The 25,174-nt window shown below is 40.5% G+C and overlaps 1 protein-coding gene across 3 annotated transcripts in view; it reads left to right on the plus strand.

Moving 5' to 3' along the window:
* Nucleotides 1-25,174, plus strand: part of LOC145657516 (NACHT, LRR and PYD domains-containing protein 3-like) — a 37,776-nt gene that overhangs the window by 11,219 nt on the left and 1,383 nt on the right. For all 3 annotated transcript variants that reach the window (XM_081712749.1, XM_081712745.1, XM_081712757.1), the window contains 9 exons: nt 52-106; nt 537-741; nt 2,318-4,121; nt 6,430-6,600; nt 9,498-9,668; nt 12,624-12,794; nt 15,756-15,926; nt 21,595-21,768; nt 25,090-25,136. In XM_081712749.1, coding sequence (XP_081568875.1) covers nt 52-106; nt 537-741; nt 2,318-4,121; nt 6,430-6,600; nt 9,498-9,668; nt 12,624-12,794; nt 15,756-15,926; nt 21,595-21,768; nt 25,090-25,136 — 2,969 coding nt within the window. The remainder of the gene's footprint in view (nt 1-51; nt 107-536; nt 742-2,317; nt 4,122-6,429; nt 6,601-9,497; nt 9,669-12,623; nt 12,795-15,755; nt 15,927-21,594; nt 21,769-25,089; nt 25,137-25,174) is intronic.

The raw sequence follows: 25,174 nt of genomic DNA on the forward strand, positions 1-25,174 counted from the left end.
GTTTATAAACTGTAGATTATCCATTAAAGTCTTTGTTTTGTTTGTACACAGTGACCAGAAGAAGCCTGTAAACATTTCTAAAGAAAAGCTGGAGTCAGTGTTCAAGGTGTGTAAGTGTGTGTGTGTGTGTGTGTGTGTGTGTGTGTGTGTGTGTGTGTGTGTGTGTGTGTGTGTGTGTGTGTGTGTGTGTGTGAGAGAGGAGGGAAGGGTCTTTATCATTAGAGTGTGTTTAGATCACAGATCATGATGAGACTCTGTGGTTTACTGGTTCATGCTTTACTTTAATGACTTTTTGTAATTTAACTGATAATGAACAAAACTCAAACTTCACAAATTATTATAACTTTATAAAATTAACTAACATTTAAACTTTAAGATACAGCTCAGTTAATGTGATGCTTATGTTCTTTTATAAACCATAATGTCCACATGACCACCCAATCCCACTCAGTTCAGCCCTCTCTTATGTATAATATATTATCCTGTGTTAAAATCATCTGTATATAACACTAGTTTTACTGATACTGTTTATTCAGGAGCTGGAGGACAAAATCATCTCTCTGGTGAAGAATGAGCTGAAGAGATTTAAGAATCTACTGAGCTCAGATTACCCAGCATGCACTGGGAGACAGGTGGAGGATGAGGAGGATCAGAGCAGTGTCAGAGAGGGGGCGCTGAAGATCACACTGCACATCCTGAGGAAGATGAACCAGACAGACCTCGCTAACACACTACTGACCAGTAAGAGTTCTGGGTCATGACATTATTATATTTAGCAGGTGCTTTTACTGAAGAAAAATAAATACTTACAATTGTGAGTACAATTCAAGCAATTGAAGGTTAATGGTCTTGCTCAGGGGCCCAACAATGGCAACTTTGTAGTGGTGGGGCTTGAACTGACAACGTTCTGATTGTTAGTGTAGCTGGACTATGTGTTATGTGTTTGGAGAATGCGGACGTTTTGAGGATACATTCTTTAGGGCTGAGATTCAATTTGACCAATGAGATTTGACCACAAATCATTGGCAGATATTGATCTTTTTTTTTTTTCTATGTCCACATACACCCCCCGAGTATCAGAGTATATGTTCATGAATGAATCATGTGATAGTTTGGATACAATCACCATCAAGTTTACTCACAAGTGGAATAGTTCAAGGGGTGATCAGACCTCAAATCAGCCCATCTAACAATAAACTCAACCCAAAACCTAATCCTAACTCAAGGCCCTAATCCTGACTCAAGCCCTATCTGAAATCCAGTTAAAATCCAGCTGTCAACTTCATGTCTATAACATCTTGTTGAGTATGTATTATTCCTGTTATATGTTCTCAAGTTCACATCTGCAGATATGAGCTTTGTTACTCCAAATAAAGTGAAAAGATACTGAATTCATCAGATTATAAACAGATTTTATTTAAAGAGTTAATTAAAACACTACTGAATTAATTAATCTACTGAATGTCTTCAGATGCTTCACTTCTGTTACATCACTAATGTATTACTGGGGGTCTTTTGAGCATTTATTTAATGTTAAAAGCATCACTTAAAAGAAAGCTTCACTTTATTCTTTGGAACTGAGATTGGAATACAGATCACAGATCACATTAGAACACAGATCACAGGTTGGAACTGAGATTGGAACACAGGTCCTATCTCACAGATCACATTAGAACACAGGTCCTACCTCACAGATCGCATTAGAACACAGGTACTATCTCACAGATCACATTGGAACACAGGTCCTATCTCACAGATCACATTGGAACACAGGTACTATCTCACAGATCACATTGGAACACAGGTCCTATCTCACAGATCACATTGGAACACAGGTCCTATCTCACAGATCACATTGGAACACAGGTCCTATCTCACAGATCACATTGGAACACAGGTCCTATCTCACAGATCACATTGGAACACAGGTCCTATCTCACAGATCACAGGTTGTTCCCCAGCCCCCTCCTTGTCCAGTCTGGGTTGTAGATCTCCTCAGTCAGGTGATGGTTACCAGTGTCTGTGGTGGAACCTCAGCTGGTTTCTAACTACTGACCATTCGGTGTTATTGATAACCAGTAAATATTATCAACAAAATAATGTATAATACAATGTCCATTGAAATCTTGAAATCTAAGGCTGTCAGTCCCTGAATTGACTAAGATTTACCACGGGACTTTTCATGCCCAATCTAGCAGGAATAAACAATCTATTTATAACAATCTGTTTATCTCTTTTCCTGTAACTCCTGTAATGAGTCTTATGAATGAATCTAAAAGAGATTAGCATGTGTTCTGTTGTCTTCCTCTTTTATCAGAACTGGCCCCTGCTTGCCACAGAAAGCTCAAATCCAAACTGAGGGACAAATGTCAGAAGATTCATGAAGGAATCTCACAGCAGGGAACCACAACACTTCTGAATGAGATCTACACAGAGCTCTACATCACAGAGGGAGGGAGTGGAGAGGGCAATAATGAGCATGAGGTGAGACAGATTGAGGCAGCATCCAGGAGACCAGCAACACAGGAGACATCCATCAAATGCAGTGACATCTTTAGACCCTTACCAGGACAAGACAAAGCCATCAGAACTGTGCTGACTAAAGGAGTGGCTGGAATTGGTAAAACAGTCTCTGTGCAGAAGTTCATACTGGACTGGTCTGAAGGAAATGTAAATCAGGATGTTCTCTTCATATTCCCACTTCCTTTTAGGGAGCTGAATTTGCTGAAGGAGAAAAAGTTCAGTCTGGTGGAGCTTCTTCATCGCTTTTTCCCAGAAACACGTGAATTAAAACCTAAACATTATACCAGCTACAAAATTCTGTTCATCTTTGATGGTTTGGATGAGTGTAGACTTCCTCTAGCTTTCCAGAACAATGAGAGATTGTGGGATGTAACAGAATCAACCTCAGTGGATGTGCTGCTGACAAACCTCATCAAGGGGAATCTGCTTCCCTCTGCTCTCCTCTGGATAACCTCTCGACCAGCAGCAGCCAATCAGATCCCTCCTGAGTGTGTTGACCAAGTAGCAGAGGTAAGAGGGTTCAGTGAACCACAGAAAGAGGAATATTTCAGGAAGAGAATCAGTGATCAGGGCCTGGCCAATAGAATCATCACACACATGAAGTCGTCAAAAAGCCTCTACATCATGTGCCACATTCCAGTCTTCTGTTGGATTGCAGCCACTGTTTTAGAGAGAATGTTGGGTGAAGCAGAGAGTGGAGAGATCCCCAAGACTCTGACTCAGATGTTTACACACTTCCTGATCTTTCAGCTCAGACACAAGGATCAAAAGTATGGACGAAGTATGAAAGGACAAAAAGGTCCCACTCACCCACATCACATGAGAAAACATGTTTTGGCACTGGGAAAACTGGCTCTCCAACAGCTAGAAAAAGGCAACCTGATCTTCTATGAGGAAGACCTGAGAAACAGTGGCATTGATGTCAGAGAAATGACAGTGTATTCAGGAATGTGCACTCAGATCTTCAGAGAGGAGTTTGAGCTACAGCTGGGGAAGGTGTTCAGCTTTGTACATCTGAGTGTTCAGGAGTTTCTGGCTGCTGTATATGTGTTTATGTCCTTCATCTCCACCAACACCAATGTGCTGCAACAGAAACACCCTGGATTTTTCAGTATTTTCAAAACCCCAATGTCTGTCTTCCTCAACATTGCAGTGGACAAGGCCTTACAGAGTCAAAATGGACACCTGGACCTTTTCCTCCGCTTCCTTCTGGGTCTCTCACTGGAGTCCAATCAGACTCTTTTACGAGGCCTACTGACACAGACAGGAAGCAGCTCTCACAGCAAAGAGGAAACAGTCAAGTACATCAAGGAGAAGATCAGTGACAGTCCCTCTACAGAGAAATCCATCAATCTGTTCCACTGTCTGAATGAACTGAATGATCATTCTCTAGTGCAGGAAGTCCAAACATACCTGAGCAGAGGAGGTAACAGTAGTCTCCATGGAGCCAGACTGTCTCCTGCTCAGTGGTCAGCTCTGGTGTTTGTGTTGCTGAACTCAGAAGAGGACCTGGATGAGTTTGACCTGAGGAAATATGACCCATCAGAGGAATGTCTACTGAGACTGCTGCCATTGGTCAAAGCATCCAGAAAAGCCATGTGAGTATTTTCATTTAGAGATGAACTGTGGGTGTAGCAGGCAGTGGATGTTCTTGACTCAGAAGGTCTTCTGTGAAAAATTAAAAGGAGAGTGAGAGAGAACATTAGAGAGAGAGCAGGATAGAGAGATCCTACATTAAAGCACATGTAGGTGATTGAAGGCTCCAACACCAGGTGCTTAAGTTAAACCATAAAGTTGTGGAACATTGGAATGTAGTAACACTGTCCAGTGATTCAATACAGTCCAGTGATTCATTAGTCTAAATGTATTAATGATGGTTAAATGATATTTGATGTCATGGGTAGTTGTGTGTCTGTGTGTTGAGAATAGTCCTACATTTACAACAGTGCCAACAGTGTTTATAGTTCACACTCTTAGTGAAACAGACCGAAAATGTGCTGCGGTGTAACATACAGAAATGTTCAAGTATGAACTATCAGTGTGTACACACGCACACACGCATGCATACACACACACACACCACACCACACAGTGTAACATACAAAAGGATTTAAATATGAACTATCAGTTCAGCTTTCTGACCAACATTACAGTTCAACCACTACTGACCAATACAGAGAAAAGTGTATAATGATGAGCATGACCAGTGTGTACACACGTGTACACATGTGCACACACACACACACACACACACACACACACACACACACACACACACACACACACACACACACACACACACACATATATATATATATTTCACACTGATGGCAGTTTTCAAACTTTATCATGGGTTTTCTTTAGAGCCGATGATGGTGATTGGGCACATTAGAAAGGTGTAGGTGTTAATATGACTACATGCAGTGAGTCTCCCAGAAGCTAATGCTGTTACTACTGTCACTCACCTAAAACTGTAACAGGCTACTACTGTTGATCACATACAGTGGGACCAATATCTCAGACCACTAGTGAAAATGATTGTTTTGCATTTCTCTCAAGTTTAATACAATGCTTTTCTTTACAAATGATATAATCAGCATAAATTGTCTGATCAGTTTAAAGTTTTTCATGAATTTCAGAAAGTGTTAGTATTTGGCTCTACTCAAATGCATGTAAGCACAGTTGTGAAACTGACTGTATCAGTTCTTTTGTACAAAAAGTCAGATGTCCTTGAGTCCTCACACAAGCAGTGCAGGAGAAGTGAGTCAGTTCTGATCCAACTGAAACATGTGAACTGTCCTCTTCTCCCCAGTATTTTACTGCAAACATACAGTCCATGAAGGACAAACTCCAGGGACACATTTCATGTCAACAGCAGACATGAGATAGTTCCCTCACACACACTTAACTGACTGATGGGGTTTGCCTCACACACACCTGACATACTGATGGGGACTGCCTCACATACACCTGACTGACTGATGGGGACTGCCTCACACACACCTGACTGACTGATGGGGTCTGCCTCACACACACCTGACATACTGATGGGGACTGCCTCACAGACATCTGACTGACTGATGGGACTGCCTCACACACACCTGACTGACTGATGGGGTCTGCCTCACACATAGCTGACTGACTGATGGGGTCCCTGACTCAGCTATTAAGCCTCCAGGATTCTCGATGCACCACACAGACAGAACTCAGAACCTCACTGGGAAAAGCAAAGGCAGAGGAGAATGTTTCATGATCAGTGACTCATAGTGTGAGCACAGGAATGTAAACACTAGTAAAAGATTCTGCTCTCTGCATTCTGTCCATTCCTCCATAATCACTACTGCAGTGTTCATCCCACCATCATTACTACTGCAGTGTTCATACACTAATATTCACTACTGCAATGTTCATTCCTCCATAATCAATACTACAGTGTTCATTACTCCATAATCACTAATGCAGTGTTTATTCCTCCATAATGACTACTCTGCATGTCTTTCAACAATATTTTCTGTTTGTATATTAGTGAAGTTGTATTTGTGAAACATTAAATGAGATCTATGTTGTTCTGTTTCCTGTTATGGTGTTAGGGGTATGATATTTTGATATTTGGACTCTGATTATGGTAACTGCCATTCACTGACTTATGAACCAACCATCCATTATTTGGTCACCTGTCTTAGGTTGCTAATGAATGTTATTTGTAATGTCTTTGTCCATTTTGTCTTTGATGAAGACACAGTAATGTTGAAATGTTGCTGTGTTTGTAAAATTAAAAGGCTGAAAATGTATCAGTGTGTTCCAGACCTATCCAGCTCTTCTTTATATTTTTATTAGCAGTTCAGATTTTTTAATTCATCATCCTCTGACTGAACTACATTATTTACTGTATTTACTCTTTTACAGACTATCTGGCTGTGGTCTCACGGAAGAGTCTTGCAAATCTCTCACATCAGTTCTACAAACAGAAAACTCACTGAGAGAGCTGGAGATGAATAATAATGACCTGCAGAATTCAGGAGTGGAGCAGCTCTGTGCTGGACTGAAGAGTTCACAATGTAAACTGGAGATTCTCGGGTGAGTTTATATTTTTGAATGTAAATAAAGAGCCATTTTAAAAAGGTCAGTGTCAACTCCCTTATAGTACAGTATTAAACAAACATTGCCAGGCAAGGCAATGCAAGGAAATGTACACTTTTATATTATATTATAAAGTTGTCTTCTTTAAATATTTCTAAATAGAGTTTTCTGTTGAAACCTCAGGACATTTCATTAAATGACCACACTGTGGAGACAAAGAGTTACATTTGTGATGCATGAGCAGATTTTCAAGTCTATAAGAGAAATATAACATTGTAAAGAGGAGACACAGATGAGTCCTTGTCCACGTGTACAGGTGTATTTATTACAATGCTGCTTCAACTAGGCGCTTTGGCATTTTGTCTACAAGCTGCACTTTTGGTCACCTGAGAGCAGAAATTTTGCAAAATGTCTTACAAGATGAATATATTCAGAAACTCCCAACAACACCGTGGTAAAATGAAGTGTTCTAATGTAAGATTTTCACTGAGTGATTTTATCTAGTTTATGTATGGAAACACTGTAAACATCAGTCATTCTAATCTCTCTGCAAATACAAGCCCTTAAAATCTTAATTAAAACATTTAAAGCTGAACCATGGAGGTTCTGGACACATTACAGGACAATTTTACAATCACACGATTCCCTTGTGTTTTTGGGAGGGAGACCCTGTTCTTATTATGATTTACATCGTGTGTTCAACACATGTTGAGATGAGCTGATCTGACAGCCGTGCTGGAGGAAAGAACGCAACAAGTTAATATTCATTCAATAGACCTGAAAGGTTTATTGGTTATTCCATAAGATAAACCTGTGATCTCTCTCCACGGGTGTTTTTATGAAACATGTAGCCGGCTAATATTAGTATCCTTAAGTTTGCCAATTTACAGTATATTGTTGGTTACTACACCTAGATACCTCACGCTAACGTCATATTAGCTTGACTTAGGAGTGAATGTTGACTGCTAATTTTTTCATCAAGCCAGAGACATCAAACTAAAATAGAACAGTGATGGTAGAAGACGTTGAGTCAGCAGAGAGAGAAACTAAGCAGACAGCTGACAGTAAACTCAGGACATCTGAACACAGTAGTGAGGAACAATGTTCAGCACGATGAGTGAACCTGTGGACTTAATTACAAGAGAGAAGGAAAGACACACAAGACACAGTAGTCAGTAATCAGGAGATTAGGAGGAAAGAAGGAGTGAAGTGTGTGTGTGTGTGTGTGTGTGTGTGTGTGTGTGTGTGTGTGTGTGTGTGTGTGTGGCATGCTGGGTGCCTGATGTACTGTAACAAAGCTAATGAGGCTAAGGAAATTGCTAGAATATAAAATACACCTACTTGTTTGTTTACAGTTAGTATATAGAGACAGAAAACAACCAGGATGAGGAGAAAGAGTAATGCTATTGCCATGGCAACCTTCTTTAGTAAGAAGACAGCAGGAAAGAGAAAAGACAGAAGAACTTGATGGTGAAAGTGTCCAGGAGGAGGACATGGAAGAGAGTGAACACAGCAGACAGAGACAGAGGAGCCAACTGTGTCCACTCTCACTGTAGTCCCACAGGTCTGCTGTAGTATCAGCTGTGTCCACTCTCACTGTAACCCCACAGGTCTGCTGTAATGTCAGCTGTGTCCACTCTCACTGTAGCCCCACAGCTCTGCTGTAGTGTCAGCTGTGTCCATTCTCACTGTAGCCCCACAGCTCTGCTGTAGTGTCAGCTGTGTCCACTCTCACTGTAGCCCCACAGCTCTGCTGTAGTGTCAGCTGTGTCCACTCTCACTGTAGGCCCACAGGTCTGCTGTAATGTCAGCTGTGTCCACTCTCACTGTAGCCCCACAGGTCTGCTGTAGTGTCAGCTGTGTCCACTCTCACTGTAGCCCCAAAAAGGGCTGCTGACTTGTTTAGTTGTTTTTTTGTGTTATTGTAAATGGTTGATTTTACTGAATAAATTAGTTGTGTGAAGTAGCGATATTGTGAGTTGAAGTTCTGATCCAACTGAAACATGTGAACGGTCCTCTTCTCCCCAATATTTTACTGTACACATACAGTCCATGAAGGACAAACTCCAGGGACAAATTTTTTGTCAACAGCAGACATGAGATAGTTGCCTCACACACATTTAACTGACTGATTGGGTCTGAGTCACACACACACACCTGACTGACTGATGGGGACTGCCTCACACACACCTGACTGACTGATGGGGTCCCTGACACAGCTATCGAGCCTCCGGGATTCTCGGTGCAGCACAAAGACAGAACTCAGGACCTCACTGGGAAAAGCAAAGGCAGAGGAGAATGTTTCATGTTCAGTGACTCATAGTGTGAGCACAGGAATGTAAACACTAGTAAAAGATTATGCTGTCTGCATTCTGTCCAATCAATACTGCAGTGTTCATTCCTCCATAATCACTACTGCGGTGTTTATTCCTCCATAATCACTACTGCAGTGTTTATTCCTCCATAATCACTACTCTGCATGTCTTCCAACAATATGTTCTGTTTGTATATTAGTGTATTTGTATTTGTGAAACATTGAATGAGATCTATGTTGTTCTGTTTCCTGTTATGGTGTTAGGGGTGGGATATTTTGATATTTGGACTCTGATTATGGTAACTGCCATTCACTGACCTATGAACCAACTATCCATTATGTGGTCACCTGTCTTAGGTTGCTAATGAATGTTATTTGTCATGTCTTTGTCCATTTTGTCTTTGATGAAGACACGGTAGTGTTGAAATGTTACTGTGTTTGTGAAATTAAAAGGCTGAAAATGTATCAATGTGTTCCAGACCTTTCAAGCTCTTCTTTACATTTTTATTAGCAGTTCAGATCTTTTAATTCATCATCTTCTGACTGAACTATATTATTTACTGTATTTACTCTTTTACAGACTATCTGGCTGTGGTCTCACGGAAGAGTCTTGCAAATCTCTCACATCAGTTCTACAAACAGAAAACTCACTGAGAAAGCTGGAGATGAATAATAATGACCTGCAGAATTCAGGAGTGGAGCAGCTCTGTGCTGGACTGAAGAGTTCACAATGTAAACTGGAGATTCTCGGGTGAGTTTATATTTTTGAATGTAAATAAAGAGCCATTTTAAAAAGGTCAGTGTCAACTCCCTTATAGTACAGTATTAAACAAACATTGCCAGGCAAGGCAATGCAAGGAAATGTACACTTTTATATTATATTATAAAGTTGTCTTCTTTAAATATTTCTAAATAGAGTTTTCTGTTGAAACCTCAGGACATTTCATTAAATGACCACACTGTGGAGACAAAGAGTTACATTTGTGATGCATGAGCAGATTTTCAAGTCTATAAGAGAAATATAACATTGTAAAGAGGAGACACAGATGAGTCCTTGTCCACGTGTACAGGTGTATTTATTACAATGCTGCTTCAACTAGGCGCTTTGGCATTTTGTCCACAAGCTGCAATTTTGGTCACCTGAGTGCAGACATTTTGCAAAATATCTTACAGGATGAATATATTTAGAAACTCCGAACAACAGTGTGGTAAAATGAAGTGTTCTAATGTAAGATTTTCACTGAGTGATTTTATCTAGTTTATGTATGGAAACACTGTAAACATCAGTCATTCTAATCTCTCTGCAAATACAAGCCCTTAAAATCTTAATTAAAACATTTAAAGCTGAACCATTGAGGTTCTGGACACATTACAGGACAATTTTACAATCACACAATTCCCTTGTGTTTTTGGGAGGGAGACCCTGTTCTTATTATGATTTACATCATGTGTTCAACACATGTTGAGATGAGCTGATCTGACAGCCGTGCTGGAGGAAAGAACGCAACAAGTTAATATTCATTCAATAGACCTGAAAGGTTTATTGGTTATTCCATAAGATAAACCTGTGATCTCTCTCCACGGGTGTTTTTATGAAACGTGTAGCCGGCTAATATTAGTAACCTTAAGCTTGCCAATTTACAGTATATTGTTGGTTACTACACCTAGATACCTCACGCTAACGTCATATTAGCTTGACTTAGGAGTGAATGTTGACTGCTAATTTTTTCATCAAGCCAGAGACATCAAACTAAAATAGAACAGTGATGGTAGAAGACGTTGAGTCAGCAGAGAGAGAAACTAAGCAGACAGCTGACAGTAAACTCAGGACATCTGAACACAGTAGTGAGGAACAATGTTCAGCACTGGATGAGTGAACCTGTGGACTTAATTACAAGAGAGAAGGAAAGACACACAAGACACAGTAGTCAGTAATCAGGAGATTAGGAGGAAAGAAGGGGTGAAGTGTGTGTGTGTGTGTGTGTGTGTGTGTGTGTGTGTGTGTGTGTGTGTGTGTGGCATGCTGGGTGCCTGATGTACTGTAACAAAGCTAATGAGGCTAAGGAAATTGCTAGAATATAAAATACACCTACTTGTTTGTTTACAGTTAGTATATAGAGACAGAAAACAACCAGGATGAGGAGAAAGAGTAATGCTATTGCCATGGCAACCTTCTTTAGTAAGAAGACAGCAGGAAAGAGAAAAGACAGAAGAACTTGATGGTGAAAGTGTCCAGGAGGAGGACATGGAAGAGAGTGAACACAGCAGACAGAGACAGAGGAGCCAACTGTGTCCACTCTCACTGTAGCCCCACAGGTCTGCTGTAGTATCAGCTGTGTCCACTCTCACTGTAGCCCCACAGGTCTGCTGTAGTATCGGCTGTGTCCACTCTCACTGTAGCCCCACAGGTCTGCTGTAGTATCGGCTGTGTCCACTCTCACTGTAACCCCACAGGTCTGCTGTAATGTCCGTTGTGTCCACTCTCACTGTAGCCCCACAGGTCTGCTGTAGTGTCAGCTTTGTCCACTCTCACTGTAGCCCCACAGGTCTGCTGTAGTGTCAGCTTTGTCCACTCTCACTGTAGCCCCACAGGTCTGCTGTAGTGTCAGCTGTGTCCACTCTCACTGTAGCCCCAAAAAGGGCTGCTGACCTGTTTAGTTGTTTTTTTTGTGTTAATGTAAATGGTTGATTTTACTGAATAAATTAGTTGTGTGAAGTAGCGATATTGTGAGTTGAAGTTCTGATCCAACTGAAACATCATGTGAACGGTCCTCTTCTCCCCAATATTTTACTGTACACATACAGTCCATGAAGGACAAACTCCAGGGACAAATTTTTTGTCAACAGCAGACATGAGATAGTTGCCTCACACACATTTAACTGACTGATTGGGTCTGAGTCACACACACACACCTGACTGACTGATGGGGACTGCTTCACACACACCTGACTGACTGATGGGGTCCCTGACACAGCTATTGAGCCTCCGGGATTCTCGGTGCAGCACAAAGACAGAACTCAGGACCTCACTCGGAAAAGCAAAGGCATAGGAGAATGTTTCATGTTCAGTGACTCATAGTGTGAGCACAGGAATGTAAACACTAGTAAAAGATTATGCTGTCTGCAGTCTGTCCAATCAATACTGCAGTGTTCATTCCTCCATAATCACTACTGCGGTGTTCGTTCCTCCATAATCACTACTGCGGTGTTTATTCTTCCATAATCACTACTGCGGTGTTTATTCCTCCATAATCACTACTGCAGTGTTTATTCCTCCATAATCACTACTCTGCATGTCTTCCAACAATTCTTTCTGTTTGTATATTAGTGTGTTTGTATTTGTGAAACATTGAATGAGATCTATGTTCTTCTGTTTCCTGTTATGGTGTTAGGGGTGGGATATTTTGATATTTGGACTCTGATTATGGTATCTGCCATTCACTGACCTATGAACCAACCATCCATTATGTGGTCACCTGTCTTAGGTTGCTAATGAATGTTATTTGTCATGTCTTTGTCCATTTTCTCTTTGATGAAGACACTGTAGTGTTGAAATGTTACTGTGTTTGTGAAATTAAAAGGCTGAAAATGTATCAGTGTTCCAGACCTTTCAAGCTCTTCTTTACATTTTTATTAGCAGTTCGGATCTTTTAATTCATCATCTTCTGACTGAACTACATTATTTACTGTATTTACTCTTTTACAGACTATCTGGCTGTGGTCTCACGGAAGAGTCTTGCAAATCTCTCACATCAGTTCTACAAACAGAAAACTCACTGAGAGAGCTGGAGATGAATAATAATGACCTGGAGAATTCAGGAGTGGAGCAGCTCTGTGCTGGACTGAAGAGTTCACACTGTAAACTGGAGATTCTCGGGTGAGTTTCTGTGACTATTTTTGAATGTAAATAAAGAGGCATTTTAAAAAGGTCAGTGTCAACTCCCTTATAGTAGAGTAGTAAACAAACATTGTCAGGCAAGGCAATGCAAGGAAATTTACACTTTTATATTATATTATAAAGTTGTCTTCTTTAAATATTTCTAAATAGAGTTTTCTGTTGAAACCTCACTACATTTCATTAAATGACCACACTGTGGAGACAAAGAGTTACATCTGTGATGCATGAGCAGATTTTCAAGTCTATAAGAGAAATATAACATTGTAAAGAGGAGACACAGATGAGTCCTTGTCCACATGTACAGGTGTATTTATTACAATGCTGCTTCAACTAGGCGCTTTGGCATTTTGTCCACAAGCTGCAATTTTGGTCACCTGAGTGCAGACATTTTGCAAAATATCTTACAGGATGAATATATTTAGAAACTCCCAACAACAGTGTTGTAAAATGAAGTGTTCTAATGTAAGATTTTCACTGAGTGATTTTATCTAGTTTATGTATGGAAACACTGTAAACATCAGTCTCTCTGCAAATACAAGCCCTTAAAATCTTAATTAAAACATTTAAAGCTGAACCATTGAGGTTCTGGACACATTACAGGACTCTTTTACAATCACACGATTCCCTTGTGCTTTTGGGAGGGAGACCCTGTTCTTATTATGATTTACATTGTGTTTTCAACACATGTTGAGATGAGCTGAACTGACAGCCGTGCTGGAGGAAAGAACGCAACAAGTTAATATTCATTCAATAGAACTGAAAGGTTTATTGGTTATTCCTTAAGATAAACCTGTGATCTCTCTCCACGGGTGTTTTTATGAAACATGTAGCCGGCTAATATTAGTAACCTTAAGCTTGCCAAGTTACAATATATTGTTGGTTACTACACCTAGATACCTCACGCTAACGTCATATTAGCTTGACTTAGGAGTAAATGTTGGCTGCTAATTTTTTCATCAAGCCAGAGACATCAAACTAAAATAGAACAGTAATGGTAGAAGACGTCGAGTCAGCAGAGAGAGAAACTAAGCAGACAGCTGACAGTAAACTCAGGACATCTGAACACAGTAGTGAGGAACAATGTTCAGCACTGGACGAGTGAACCTGTGGACTTAATTACAAGAGAGAAGGAAAGACACACAAGACTCAGTAATCAGGAGATTAGGAGGAGAGAAGGAGTGAAGTGTGTGTGTGTGTGTGTGTGTGTGTGTGTGTGTGTGTGTGTGTGTGTGTGTGTGTGTGTGTGTGTGTCTCACTGGGTGCCTGATGTACTGTAATAAAGCTAATGAAGCTAATGTTAGCTTCCTTAAATCTAAGGAAATTGCTAGAATATAAAATACTCCTGCTTGTTCGTATACAGTTAGTATATAGAGACAGAAAACAACCAGGATGAAGAGAAAAAGTAATGCTATTGCCATGGCAACCTTCTTTAGTAAGAAGACAGCAGGAGAGAGAAAAGACAGAACTTGATGGTGAAAGTGTCCAGGAGGAGGACATGGAAGAGAGTGAACACAGCAGACAGAGACAGAGGAGTCAGCTGTGTCCTCTCTCACTGTAGCCCCACAGGTCTGTTGTAGTGTCAGCTGTGTCCACTCTCACTGTAGCTCCACAGGTCTGCTGTAGTGTCAGCTGTGTCCACTCTCACTGTAGCCCCACAGGTCTGCTGTAGTATCGGCTGTGTCCACTCTCACTGTAGCCCCACGGGTCTGCTGTAGTGTCTGCTGTGTCCACTCTCACTGTAGCCCCACAGGTCTGCTGTAGTGTCAGCTGTGTCCACTCTCACTGTAGCCCCACAGGTCTGTTGTAGTGTCAGCTGTGTCCACTCTCACTGTAGCCCCAAAAAGGGCTGCTGACTTGTTTAGTTGTTTTTTTGTGTTAATGTAAATGGTTGATTTTACTGAATAAATTAGTTGTGTGAAGTAACGATATTGTGAGTTGAAGTTCTGATCCAACTGAATCATCATGTGAACGGTCCTCTTCTCACCATTATTTTACTGTACACATACAGTCCTTGAAGGACAAACTCCAGGGACAAATTTTTTGTCAACAGCAGACATGAGATAGTTGCCTCACACACATTTAACTGACTGATTGGGTCTGAGTCACACACACACACCTGACTGACTGATGGGGACTGCCTCACACACACCTGACTGACTGATGGGGTCCCTGACTCAGCTATTGAGCCTCCGGGATTCTCGGTGCAGCACAAAGACAGAACTCAGGACCTCACTGGGAAAAGCAAAGGCAGAGGAGAATGTTTCATGTTCAGTGACTCATAGTGTGAGCACAGGAATGTAAACACTAGTAAAAGATTATGCTGCCTGCATTCTGTCCAATCAATACTGCAGTGTTCATTCCTCCATAATCACTACTGCGGTGTTCATTCCTCCATAATCACTACTGCGGTGTTTGTTCCTCCATAATCACTTCTGCGGTGTTTATTCTTCCATAATCACTACTGCAGTGTTTATTCCTTCATAATCACTACTGCAGTGTTTATTCCTCCATAATCACTACTCTGCCTGTCTTCCAACAATATTTTCTGTTTGTATATTAGTGTATTTGTATTTGTGAAACATTGAATGAGATCTATGTTGTTCTGTTTCCTGTTATGGTGTTAGGGGTGGGATATTTTGATATTTGGACTCTGATTATGGTAACTGCCATTCACTGACCTATGAACCAACCATCCATTATGTGGTCACCTGTCTTAGGTTGCTAATGAATGTTATTTGTCATGTCTTTGTCCATTTTCTCTTTGATGAAGACACGGTAGTGTAGAAATGTTACTGTGTTTGTGAAATTAAAAGGCTGAAAATGTATCAGTGTGTTCCAGACCTATCCAGCTCTTCTTTACATTTTTATTAGCAGTTCAGATTTTTTAATTCATCATCCTCTGAATGAACTACATTATTTACTGTATTTACTCTTTTACAGACTATCTGGCTGTGGTCTCACGGAAGAGTCTTGCAAATCTCTCACATCAGTTCTACAAACAGAAAACTCACTGAGAGAACTGGAGATGAATAATAATGACCTGCAGAATTCAGGAGTGGAGCAGCTCTGTGCTGGACTGAAGAGTTCACAATGTAAACTGGTGATTCTCGGGTGAGTTTATATTTTTGAATGTAAATAAAGAGCCATTTTAAAAAGGTCAGTGACAACTCCCTTATAGTACAGTATTAAACAAACATTGCCAGGCAAGGCAATGCAAGGAAATGTACACTTTTATATTATATTATAAAGTTGTCTTCTTTAAATATTTCTAAATAGAGTTTTCTGTTGAAACCTCACTACATTTCATTAAATGACCACACTGTGGAGACAAAGAGTTACATTTGTGATGCATGAGCAGATTTTCAAGTCTATAAGAGAAATATAACATTGTAAAGAGGAGACACAGATGAGTCCTTGTCCACGTGTACAGGTGTATTTATTACAATGCTGCTTCAACCAGGCGCTTTGGCATTTTGTCTACAAGCTGCACTTTTGGTCACCTGAGAGCAGAAATTTTGCAAAATGTCTTACAAGATGAATATATTCAGAAACTCCCAACAACACCGTGGTAAAATGAAGTGTTTTAATTTAAGATTTTTACTGAGTGATTTTATCTAGTTTATGTATGGAAACACTGTAAACATCAGTCATTCTAATCTCTCTGCAAATACAAGCCCTTAAAATCTTAATTAAAACATTTAAAGCTGAACCATTGAGGTTCTGGACACATTACAGGACTCTTTTACAATCACACAATTCCCTTGTGTTTTTGGGAGGGAGACCCTGTTCTCATTATGATTTACACCGTGTGTTCAACACATGTTGAGATGAGCTGATCTGACAGCCGTGCTGGAGGAAAGAACGCAACAAGTTAATATTCATTCAATAGACCTGAAAGGTTTATTGGTTATTCCTTAAGATAAACCTGTGATCTCTCTCCACGGGTGTTTTTATGAAACATGTAGCCGGCTAATATTGCCGGCTGCCAAGTTACAGTATATTGTTGGTTACTACACCTAGATACCTCACGCTAACGTCATATTAGCTTGACTTAGGAGTAAATGTTGGCTGCTAATTTTTTCATCAAGCCAGAGACATCAAACTAAAATAGAACAGTGATGGTAGAAGACGTGGAGTCAGCAGAGAGAGAAACTGAGCAGACAGCTGACAGTAAACTCAGGACAACTGAACACAGTAGTGAGGAACAATGTTCAGCACTGGATGAGTGAACCTGTGAACTTAATTACAAGAGAGAAAGAAAGACACAGTAATCAGTAATCAGGAGATTAGGAGGAGAGGAGTGAAATGTGTGTGTGTGTGTGTGTGTGTGTGTGTGTGTGTGTGTGTGTGTGTGTGTGGTGCATAGCATGTGTGGTGTTTTGTATTACATCAGAACTTTAGATCAGACATTTCTGCACCCATAATTCATCATTTGATACTACATAATTCAGATACACTGAGAATTATAACCACACGTAGAAATATAACCACACGTAGAATTATAATCACATGTAGAATTCTAACCAAATGTAGCAATATAACTACATGTAGAAATATAACCACACACACAATTAAATCAGACCTCGCACTGTTTAGTTCAGGACCAATATGACTACTGTTTATACACAGTAAACCAGACCTCACACTGTTTAGTTCACGGCCAATATGACTACTGTATATACACAGTAAACCAGACCTCACACTGTTTAGTTCAGGGCCAATATGACTAATGTATATACACAGTAAACCAGACCTCACACTGTTTAGTTCAGGGCCAATATGACTACTGTTTGAAATCTTTTTTATTACACAGATTGACACAAGTATGTTTCATTTACTGTTTATAATGCTTCACCTCAATTGAAACGTGTATGTGAGGGAGAGACCGCACTATTATTTGTTTGTGTGTGTGTGTGTGTGTGTGAGAGAAAGAGAGAGAGGGAGAGAGAGACACAACTATTATCTGTGTGTGTGTGTGTGTGTGTGTGTGTATATATGAGAGAGAAATAGAGAGAGACAGAGAGAGAGACAGATCTATTATTTGTAAGTGTGAGACAGAACTATTATCTGTGAGTTTGTGTGTGTGTGAAATAGAGAGAGAGAGACTGACAGATCTATTTGTGTGTGTTAGAGAGGCAGAACTATTATCTGTGTGTGACCCCCACTGATGGAATGTGCTCCTCACTGGACCCCTTGCTCTGCTCCTTGTCTTTCTGCTTCCTCCATACAGGAGAACAAACACTGACCACAGAAAATACTTAAAACCACAAGATGTCTGGAGGGCTCAGAAGTTCAGAAACAATAGTGAAGGTGTTTTGCAGGGAAAAGATATAAAATACAAATAGTGGGAGAGTCAAGGCACTGTTCTGTTAAAAAAAAAAAAAAAAAAAAAAAAAATGTGTAAAACTCTTATTTAATGCATTGTTCATAGCAACACTCTAATACAATGGTTATGCTACAGTTTTAATATGGTGCACATTAATATGTGTCCAAGCTACATCCCATACAATATAGTAACATGGCTGTCTTTAGGGTTCACAAATTATGAAGAAAATCACCAGTATTATCTTAGTGTTTGATAAATGATAAAGGAGTGTTGGAGACAGCCATCTTCAGTTGCTGGTTATTTCAGCTGCAGATGATTAGAGAGAGATACCAACCTTTATACATCTCTGTTATGTGCCAGTGTAGGGGGAGAGACCACAACAGACACTTTATTCTGAGCACAAACCATTATTACAAAAAAGTAATAGAGATCTACAAACATGCCAAATAAAAGCCAAACCCAACACATGCTCCACCCCAAACCTGTCTTCATTAAACATAAGCCATAAGAGGGAAAAGAAAATACAGTAGTAGATGTAACAAGTTCAAATCCACTCAGTGAATGTACAGTAATCTTCTACACCCACAATATTTTATGTTGATACACACAGCCACACAATAGACTACACTACCCAACACTGGCACAATGACCTGGGGGAGTTGTTCTAGGACAGAACCAACTCTGGAAACTGAAGGTACAAATCTGTGTTCTATTAGCATGCCTGTATTCAGTCTGTCTATTAAATCTAATCAGGCTGCAGTTATGGAGTGTTTGTAGTTTCACTGTAACTGTAGTGTGGTAGCAGCAGGGTGTGTTTGGGTGTGTGTAGGGCACCAGAATGGTCAGAAACAGTATAGCACCATTATATGTAGTGAAGATAATGTTCCTAATATTTTTCTCAACTAAAACTGGGAGCACACGAAACAGCAGAAAACAGTTTGGTCTAGAAATACAGTAATAACCTTGTGATTGTTGCCCTTGTGTTTTTAGGAAGTCTATGTTGACGTATTAAAAAAGGTACAATAAAAACACTCCACAAATTTTTTAAATTGTACCATTTGAAAAAAAAAAAAGGTAGTAATAACATGAATATCCAAGAAGCACTTGTATCCAGCAGTAACAGAAATATGAGTGACAAGTTTCTCATTTTGAGTGACAGTAATTTTATCCAATCACATATGTGGTAGGACGGCTGGGGCAGCAGAATATTGAATGACATCATTACAGTGGCATCAGAGGAGCTGTTTTAACTTACTGAGGTGAAGAGAACTGTAGTGGATCATGAAAATGACAGAAAATCTCAAACTGGAATTGGAGGATATTTGCTGCTATGGTGATTTCCAAGAGAAAATGAAAATACCAGAAAGGGACAGACAAAAAGTAAAAGTAGATGGACTAAGACAGACAGACAAAGCCTGTATGAGTTTTTCACTGAATCTCTGATCGTCATTCATGGATAACAGCTAACTAGGTAATGTTAGCAAAGAAAGTCTAGCTATGTTGATTTGTTTAGTTGTTTACTGTTCAGCACAGATATCTAACCAGCTAACAGTCTCAACAATTTGACCAAACCGTCAATAAGCAAGATTGGACTTCCTGTCTTTGCAACAATCAAGTTACAGTCTTTAGGAGAAATGCGGTTGGATCTTCACGTAGTTAAGAGCAGGAGGGAGGAGGGTGAGGGTGTGACGTTTTACATATTTTTCTGAATTTTAACAAAATGCAAAAACAGTTCCACTACCACATGTGAGTAGAAGCCCTTGACTATAGCAGAGTAAGTTTGGACACTCCCTCTACAATGTCTTCATAAATCCATATTAAAGTCAAACTCCCTTTAGGCAAAATAATGCACTCATTTTGTATAGACTGAATTTGCAGAGTATCAGCAGAGTAAGTTTGGACAGATTTCACTCTACTATTTTTCATAATCTCCTATTAAAATAATAATACCTTTGGGTGAATTCATGTTTCATTCAGGTTGATTTTGGATATCTATTTCTCAGAAATGTCCCATCAAGCCAAGACAGTTCCATGACCACATAAGAGTACATTTATATTTACTTTTACAGCATTTGGCAGATGCTCTTATCTAGAGCGACTTAGAAAAGTGCTTTGTCATTTCCTCATAGAACAGATCCTAGCCAGTAAAGTAGGTTAGCGTGCAAGATACCAGTGAACTAGAATACTGTTGAAATACAGGGATCAATGCTAATGTCTAGAAGTACAAAATATATTTAAGCTCTATAACAGACAATCGGTGCAATAAACAATAAGCACTAGAGTTAGTCAACACAGGAGTAGTCAACATCAGAGTAATAAACAAGTACTAGAGTTAGTCAACATAGGAGCAGTCAACATCACAGTAATAAACACCCTACAAGAAGTACTAGACTTTCAGTTAGTCAACATAGGAGCAGGATCAGTGGTCATTTAAATATTCCACAAACAGATGTGTCTTCAGTCTGTGTTTGAAGACTGCGAGGGACTGCTGTCCGGACAGCACGCGGAAGTTTAATAATCCCATATTAAAGTCATACTACCATTAAAGGAATTCATGTACTCATTTACAATATGCTGATTTTGGATATCTATTTCTCAGAGATATTCCCATAATGACAAAATAATTCCACTATACTATATACTATGGAGTATGTTGTGATATCTGTTGTATCTACTGTAGAGTATATTGTAATATTGTATCTACTGTAGAGTATATTGTGATATCTGTTGTATCTACTGTAGGGTATATTGTAATGTCTGTTGTATCTACTGTAGGGTATATTGTAATGTCTGTTGTATCTGCTCTAGGGTATATTGTGATATCTGTTGTATCTACTGTAGGGTATATTGTAATGTCTGTTGTATCTACTGTAGGGTATATTGTGATATCTGTTGTATCTACTGTAGGATATATTGTGATGTCTGTTGTATCTACTTGCAGTCTAGCTATCTGTGATTTTGAGGAAAACACTTGTCAAAATCTGGCATCAGCTTTGCAACTTCCAAAAAGTATGCATGGCTTACTATTCTTAGACTTTATCTCTGAGTCACAGGTCCAGAAATGTGACAGTGTTTTTACTCCTGTTATCACAGCCAGATGTAGAATTCTGCCAAGATTTTACTGGCATCATCTCATACAGTCTGACATGTAACAGTCTTATAAGACCACTGAAATCACACAGTGTAAGTCCAGCTTTGGGGTTCTTCTGATGTAGGTTAATAGTGCACTAGAGTTCTGAAGGGCTGAATAAAAATAAGAGCTAAAATAAACAAAGACAGCAGCGATCTGGAGAAGAGTGAACAAAACCATCTGCCATGGAGGACGCCAGAGAGAGATGAGAGTGGAGGAACCTCCAACTACAGTTACCAGCCTCTCTAGCTGCCCCATGCAGGCTGCTCTGGAAGTGCATCTCACTCTCTGTCTCTCTCTACCTGTTTCCCTCCTTTCTGCAGACTGTCTGGTTGTTTGGTTACAGAGGAAGGCTGTTCTTCTCTGGCTTCAGCTCTAAGGTCAAACCCCTCTTACCTTAAAGAACTGGATCTGATGTACAACCACCCAGGAGAGTCAGGAGTGAAGCTGCTCTCTGCTAGACTGGAGGATCCCCATTGCAGACTGGACACTCTCAGGTATGGAACGTTAGTGTGTGCATGCGTATGTGGGTTTGTTTGTGTGTGCTTACGTGTATGTGTATGTGTGTGTGTGTGTGTGTGTGTGTGTGTGTGTGTGTGTGTGTGTGTGTGTGTGTGCGTGCGTATGTGTTTCTGTGTTGGTGTCTGTGTGTGTATGAAAGAGTGAGAATGAGAAAATACTGAAAACTGAGTCTTCCATTCCTGAGTAGTGCAGTTCCCATATCATACTGTGGTGGCTGGTGAGTTCACTCTCCATCATTCTCCTGTAGGAACTGCTGAGTTTTAGTTGACATGCTACATTTCCTCAGCCTCCTCAGGAAGTACAGATGTTGTTCTGTCAGGAGTTTATAAACTCTGTTCCATTTTTTGAGGTTAGTTGTAATTCATTTAAGAACCACAGGGTGTCAGTAGCAGTGAGTCAGTCCATGTGTGTAGCGATCGTAGAGTGAGAGAATACAACTCCAAGAGTTCTAGTTATTATAGTTATTGTAGTTATTATAGCCGTGCTAATGCAGTTGTCTGCGTACATCTCATACCTTTTGAAAACATTGTGGTTGTGTGTAGTTTATTGTATTGTTATTTGTAATCACAGATCATTATTTGGTGGATAATGTTATTCTATGTGAAGTTTGCTGCATTGTGTTTTGTGTATATCGGTACTTGTTGTGGCTAGCTTGTTGTTGATTTGTCTTTCATGTGATTCAGTTTCACGTTTCCTCCTGTTGTCAATAAAACTGTGAACAAGAGCTGAACATTTTCAGAGTTCTGATGTCAGGAGAGTGTTTACCTGCAGGTCATGCTGTGTATCGTACATAAACAGAGGACACAGCAGATACTGTTGGGATTTCTTTATGATGTGGTGTTTGTTGTCGGTCCAGGTGAGGTGCTCACTGATGTGGTGTATGTGCTGTGGGTCCAGATGAGGTCTTTACTGATATGGGGTGTGTTGTAGGTCCAAGTGAGGTCCTCACTGATGTGGTGTATGTGTTGTGGGTCCAGGTGAGGTCTTCACTGATGTGGTGTGTGTTGTAGGTCCAGGTGAGGTCCTCACTGATGTGGGGTGTCGTAGGTCCAGGTGAGGTCCTCACTGATTTGGGGTGTGTGTTGTAGGTCCAGCTGAGGTCCTCACAGATGTGAACTCCAGGAATGTGAAGGAGTTCACATCCATCTCTCCTGTCTGTAGTGGTGTGTGCTGCTGCTTCTCCTTCCTCCTTGGTTCAACAATCATCTTCTTGGTGTTGTCTACATTCAGGGAGAGATTGTTGTCATGACACCATGTCACCAGGTCTGTCACCTCCCTCCTGTATGCTGTCTCATCCAGTAATCAGTCAAACCAGTTTGATGATGCTGGTGTTATACTGGGCGGCCACACAGTCCTGGGGGGTCCCAGTGTTCTCAGTCCTTGTGCTGGATGTACATTAGCAGTTCTGACTGACTGATTCTGTCTGTTAGAAAGTTCAGCCCCCATTTACAGAAGGAGGGTGTGAGTCCAATGGTGAGTGTTTCAGTCAATTTGGTTGGGGTGACTGTGTTGACTGCTGAGCTGTAATCAGTGAACAGCACTGGAACATAACTGTCCATGTCCTCCAGATGTGTGAGAGACGTGTGGATGTCAGTGCTGACAGTGTCCTCAGTGCACACACAGAGAGAGAGAGAGAGAGAGAGAGAGAGAGAGAGAGAGAGAGAGAGAGAGAGAACTATTATCTGTGAGAGAGAGACAGAACTATTACCTGTGTGTGTGAGAGAGATAGAGAGAGAGAGACAGAACTATTACCTGTGTGTGTGTGAGAGAGAGAGAGAGAGAGAGAGAGAGAGAGAGAGAACTATTATCTGTGTGAGTAAGAGAGACAGAGACAGAACTATTATCTGTGTGGGACAGAGAGAAAGAGAAACTGTTGTGAGACCGAGAGAGAGAGAGAGAGAGAGAGAGAGAGAGAGAGAGAGAGAGAGAGAACTATTATCTGTGAGAGAGAGACAGAACTATTACCTGTGTGTGTGAGAGAGAAAGAGAGAGAGACAGAACTATTACCTGTGTGTGTGTGTGTGTGAGAGAGAGAGAGAGAGAGAGAGAGAGAGAGAGAGAGAGAGAGAGAGAGAGAACTATTATCTGTGTGAGTAAGAGAGAGACAGAGACAGAACTATTATCTGTGTGTGAGACAGAGAGAGAGAGAGAACTAATAACTGTGTGTGAGAGAGAGAAAGAGAGAGAGAGAACTATTATCTGTGTGTGTTTGTGTGAGAGAGACAGAACAATTATCTGTGTGAGAGAGACAGATTTATTATCTGTGTGAGAGAGAGAGAGAGAGAGAGAGAGACAGAACTATTACCTGTGTGTGTGAGAGAGAGAGAGAGAGAGAGAGAGAGAGAGAACTATCTGTGTGAGAGAGAGAGAGAGACAACTGTTGTGTGAGACCGAGAGAGAGAGAGAGAGAGAGAGAGAGAGTACTATTATCTGTGCTAGAGAGAGAAAGAGCGACAGAACTATTATCTGTGTGAGACCGAGAGAGAGAGACAGAACCATTATCTGCCTGTGACAGAGAGAGAGAGAGAAAGAGCGACAGAACTATTATCTGTGTGAGAGAGAGAGAGAGAGACAGAACTATTACCTGTGTGTGAGAGAGAGAAAGAGAGAGACAGAACTATTTTCTTTGTGTGTGAGAGAGAGAGAGAGACAGAACTATTGTCTGTGTGTGAGGGAGAGAGAGAAAGAGAGAGAGAGAACTATTATCTGTGTGTGAGACAGAGAGAGAGAGAGAGAGAGAGAGACAGAACTATTATTTGTGTGTGAGAGAGAGAGAGAGAGAAAGAGAGAGAGACAGAATTATTACCTGTGTGAGAGAGCGAAAGAGAGAGAGACAGAACTATTTTCTGTTTGTGAAAGAGAGAGAGACAGAACTATTCTGTGTGAGAAAGAGACAGAACTATTATCTGTGTGTGAGAGAGAGAGAGAGAAAGAGAGAGAGACAGAATTATTACCTGTGTGTGAGAGAGCGAAAGAGAGAGAGAGAACTATTATCTGTGTGTGAGAGAGAGAGAACTAATAACTGTGTGTGTGACACACAGAGAGAGAGAGAGACAGAACTATTATCTGAGAGACAGAACTATTATCTGAGAGAGAGAGACAGAACTATTATCTGTGTGAGAGAGAGACAGAACTATTATCTGTGGGAGAGAGAGAGAGACAGAAATATTATCCGTGTGAGAGAGAGAACTATTATCTGTGTGAGTGAGAGAAAGAGCGACAGAACTATTATCTGTGTGTGTGTGTGTGTGTGTGTGTGTGTGTGTGTGTGTGTGTGTGTGTGTGTGTTTCTTTAGGGTGGAGCACGCAGGGGAGATCAGAATCAAACCAGGACTAAGAAAATGTAAGAAGTTAATGTACACTCACACTCACACACAGTAT

This window comes from Electrophorus electricus, chromosome 1 (genome assembly GCF_041902795.1).
Source record: "Electrophorus electricus isolate QZ-2024a chromosome 1, ASM4190279v1, whole genome shotgun sequence".
Taxonomy (NCBI): domain Eukaryota; kingdom Metazoa; phylum Chordata; class Actinopteri; order Gymnotiformes; family Gymnotidae; genus Electrophorus; species Electrophorus electricus.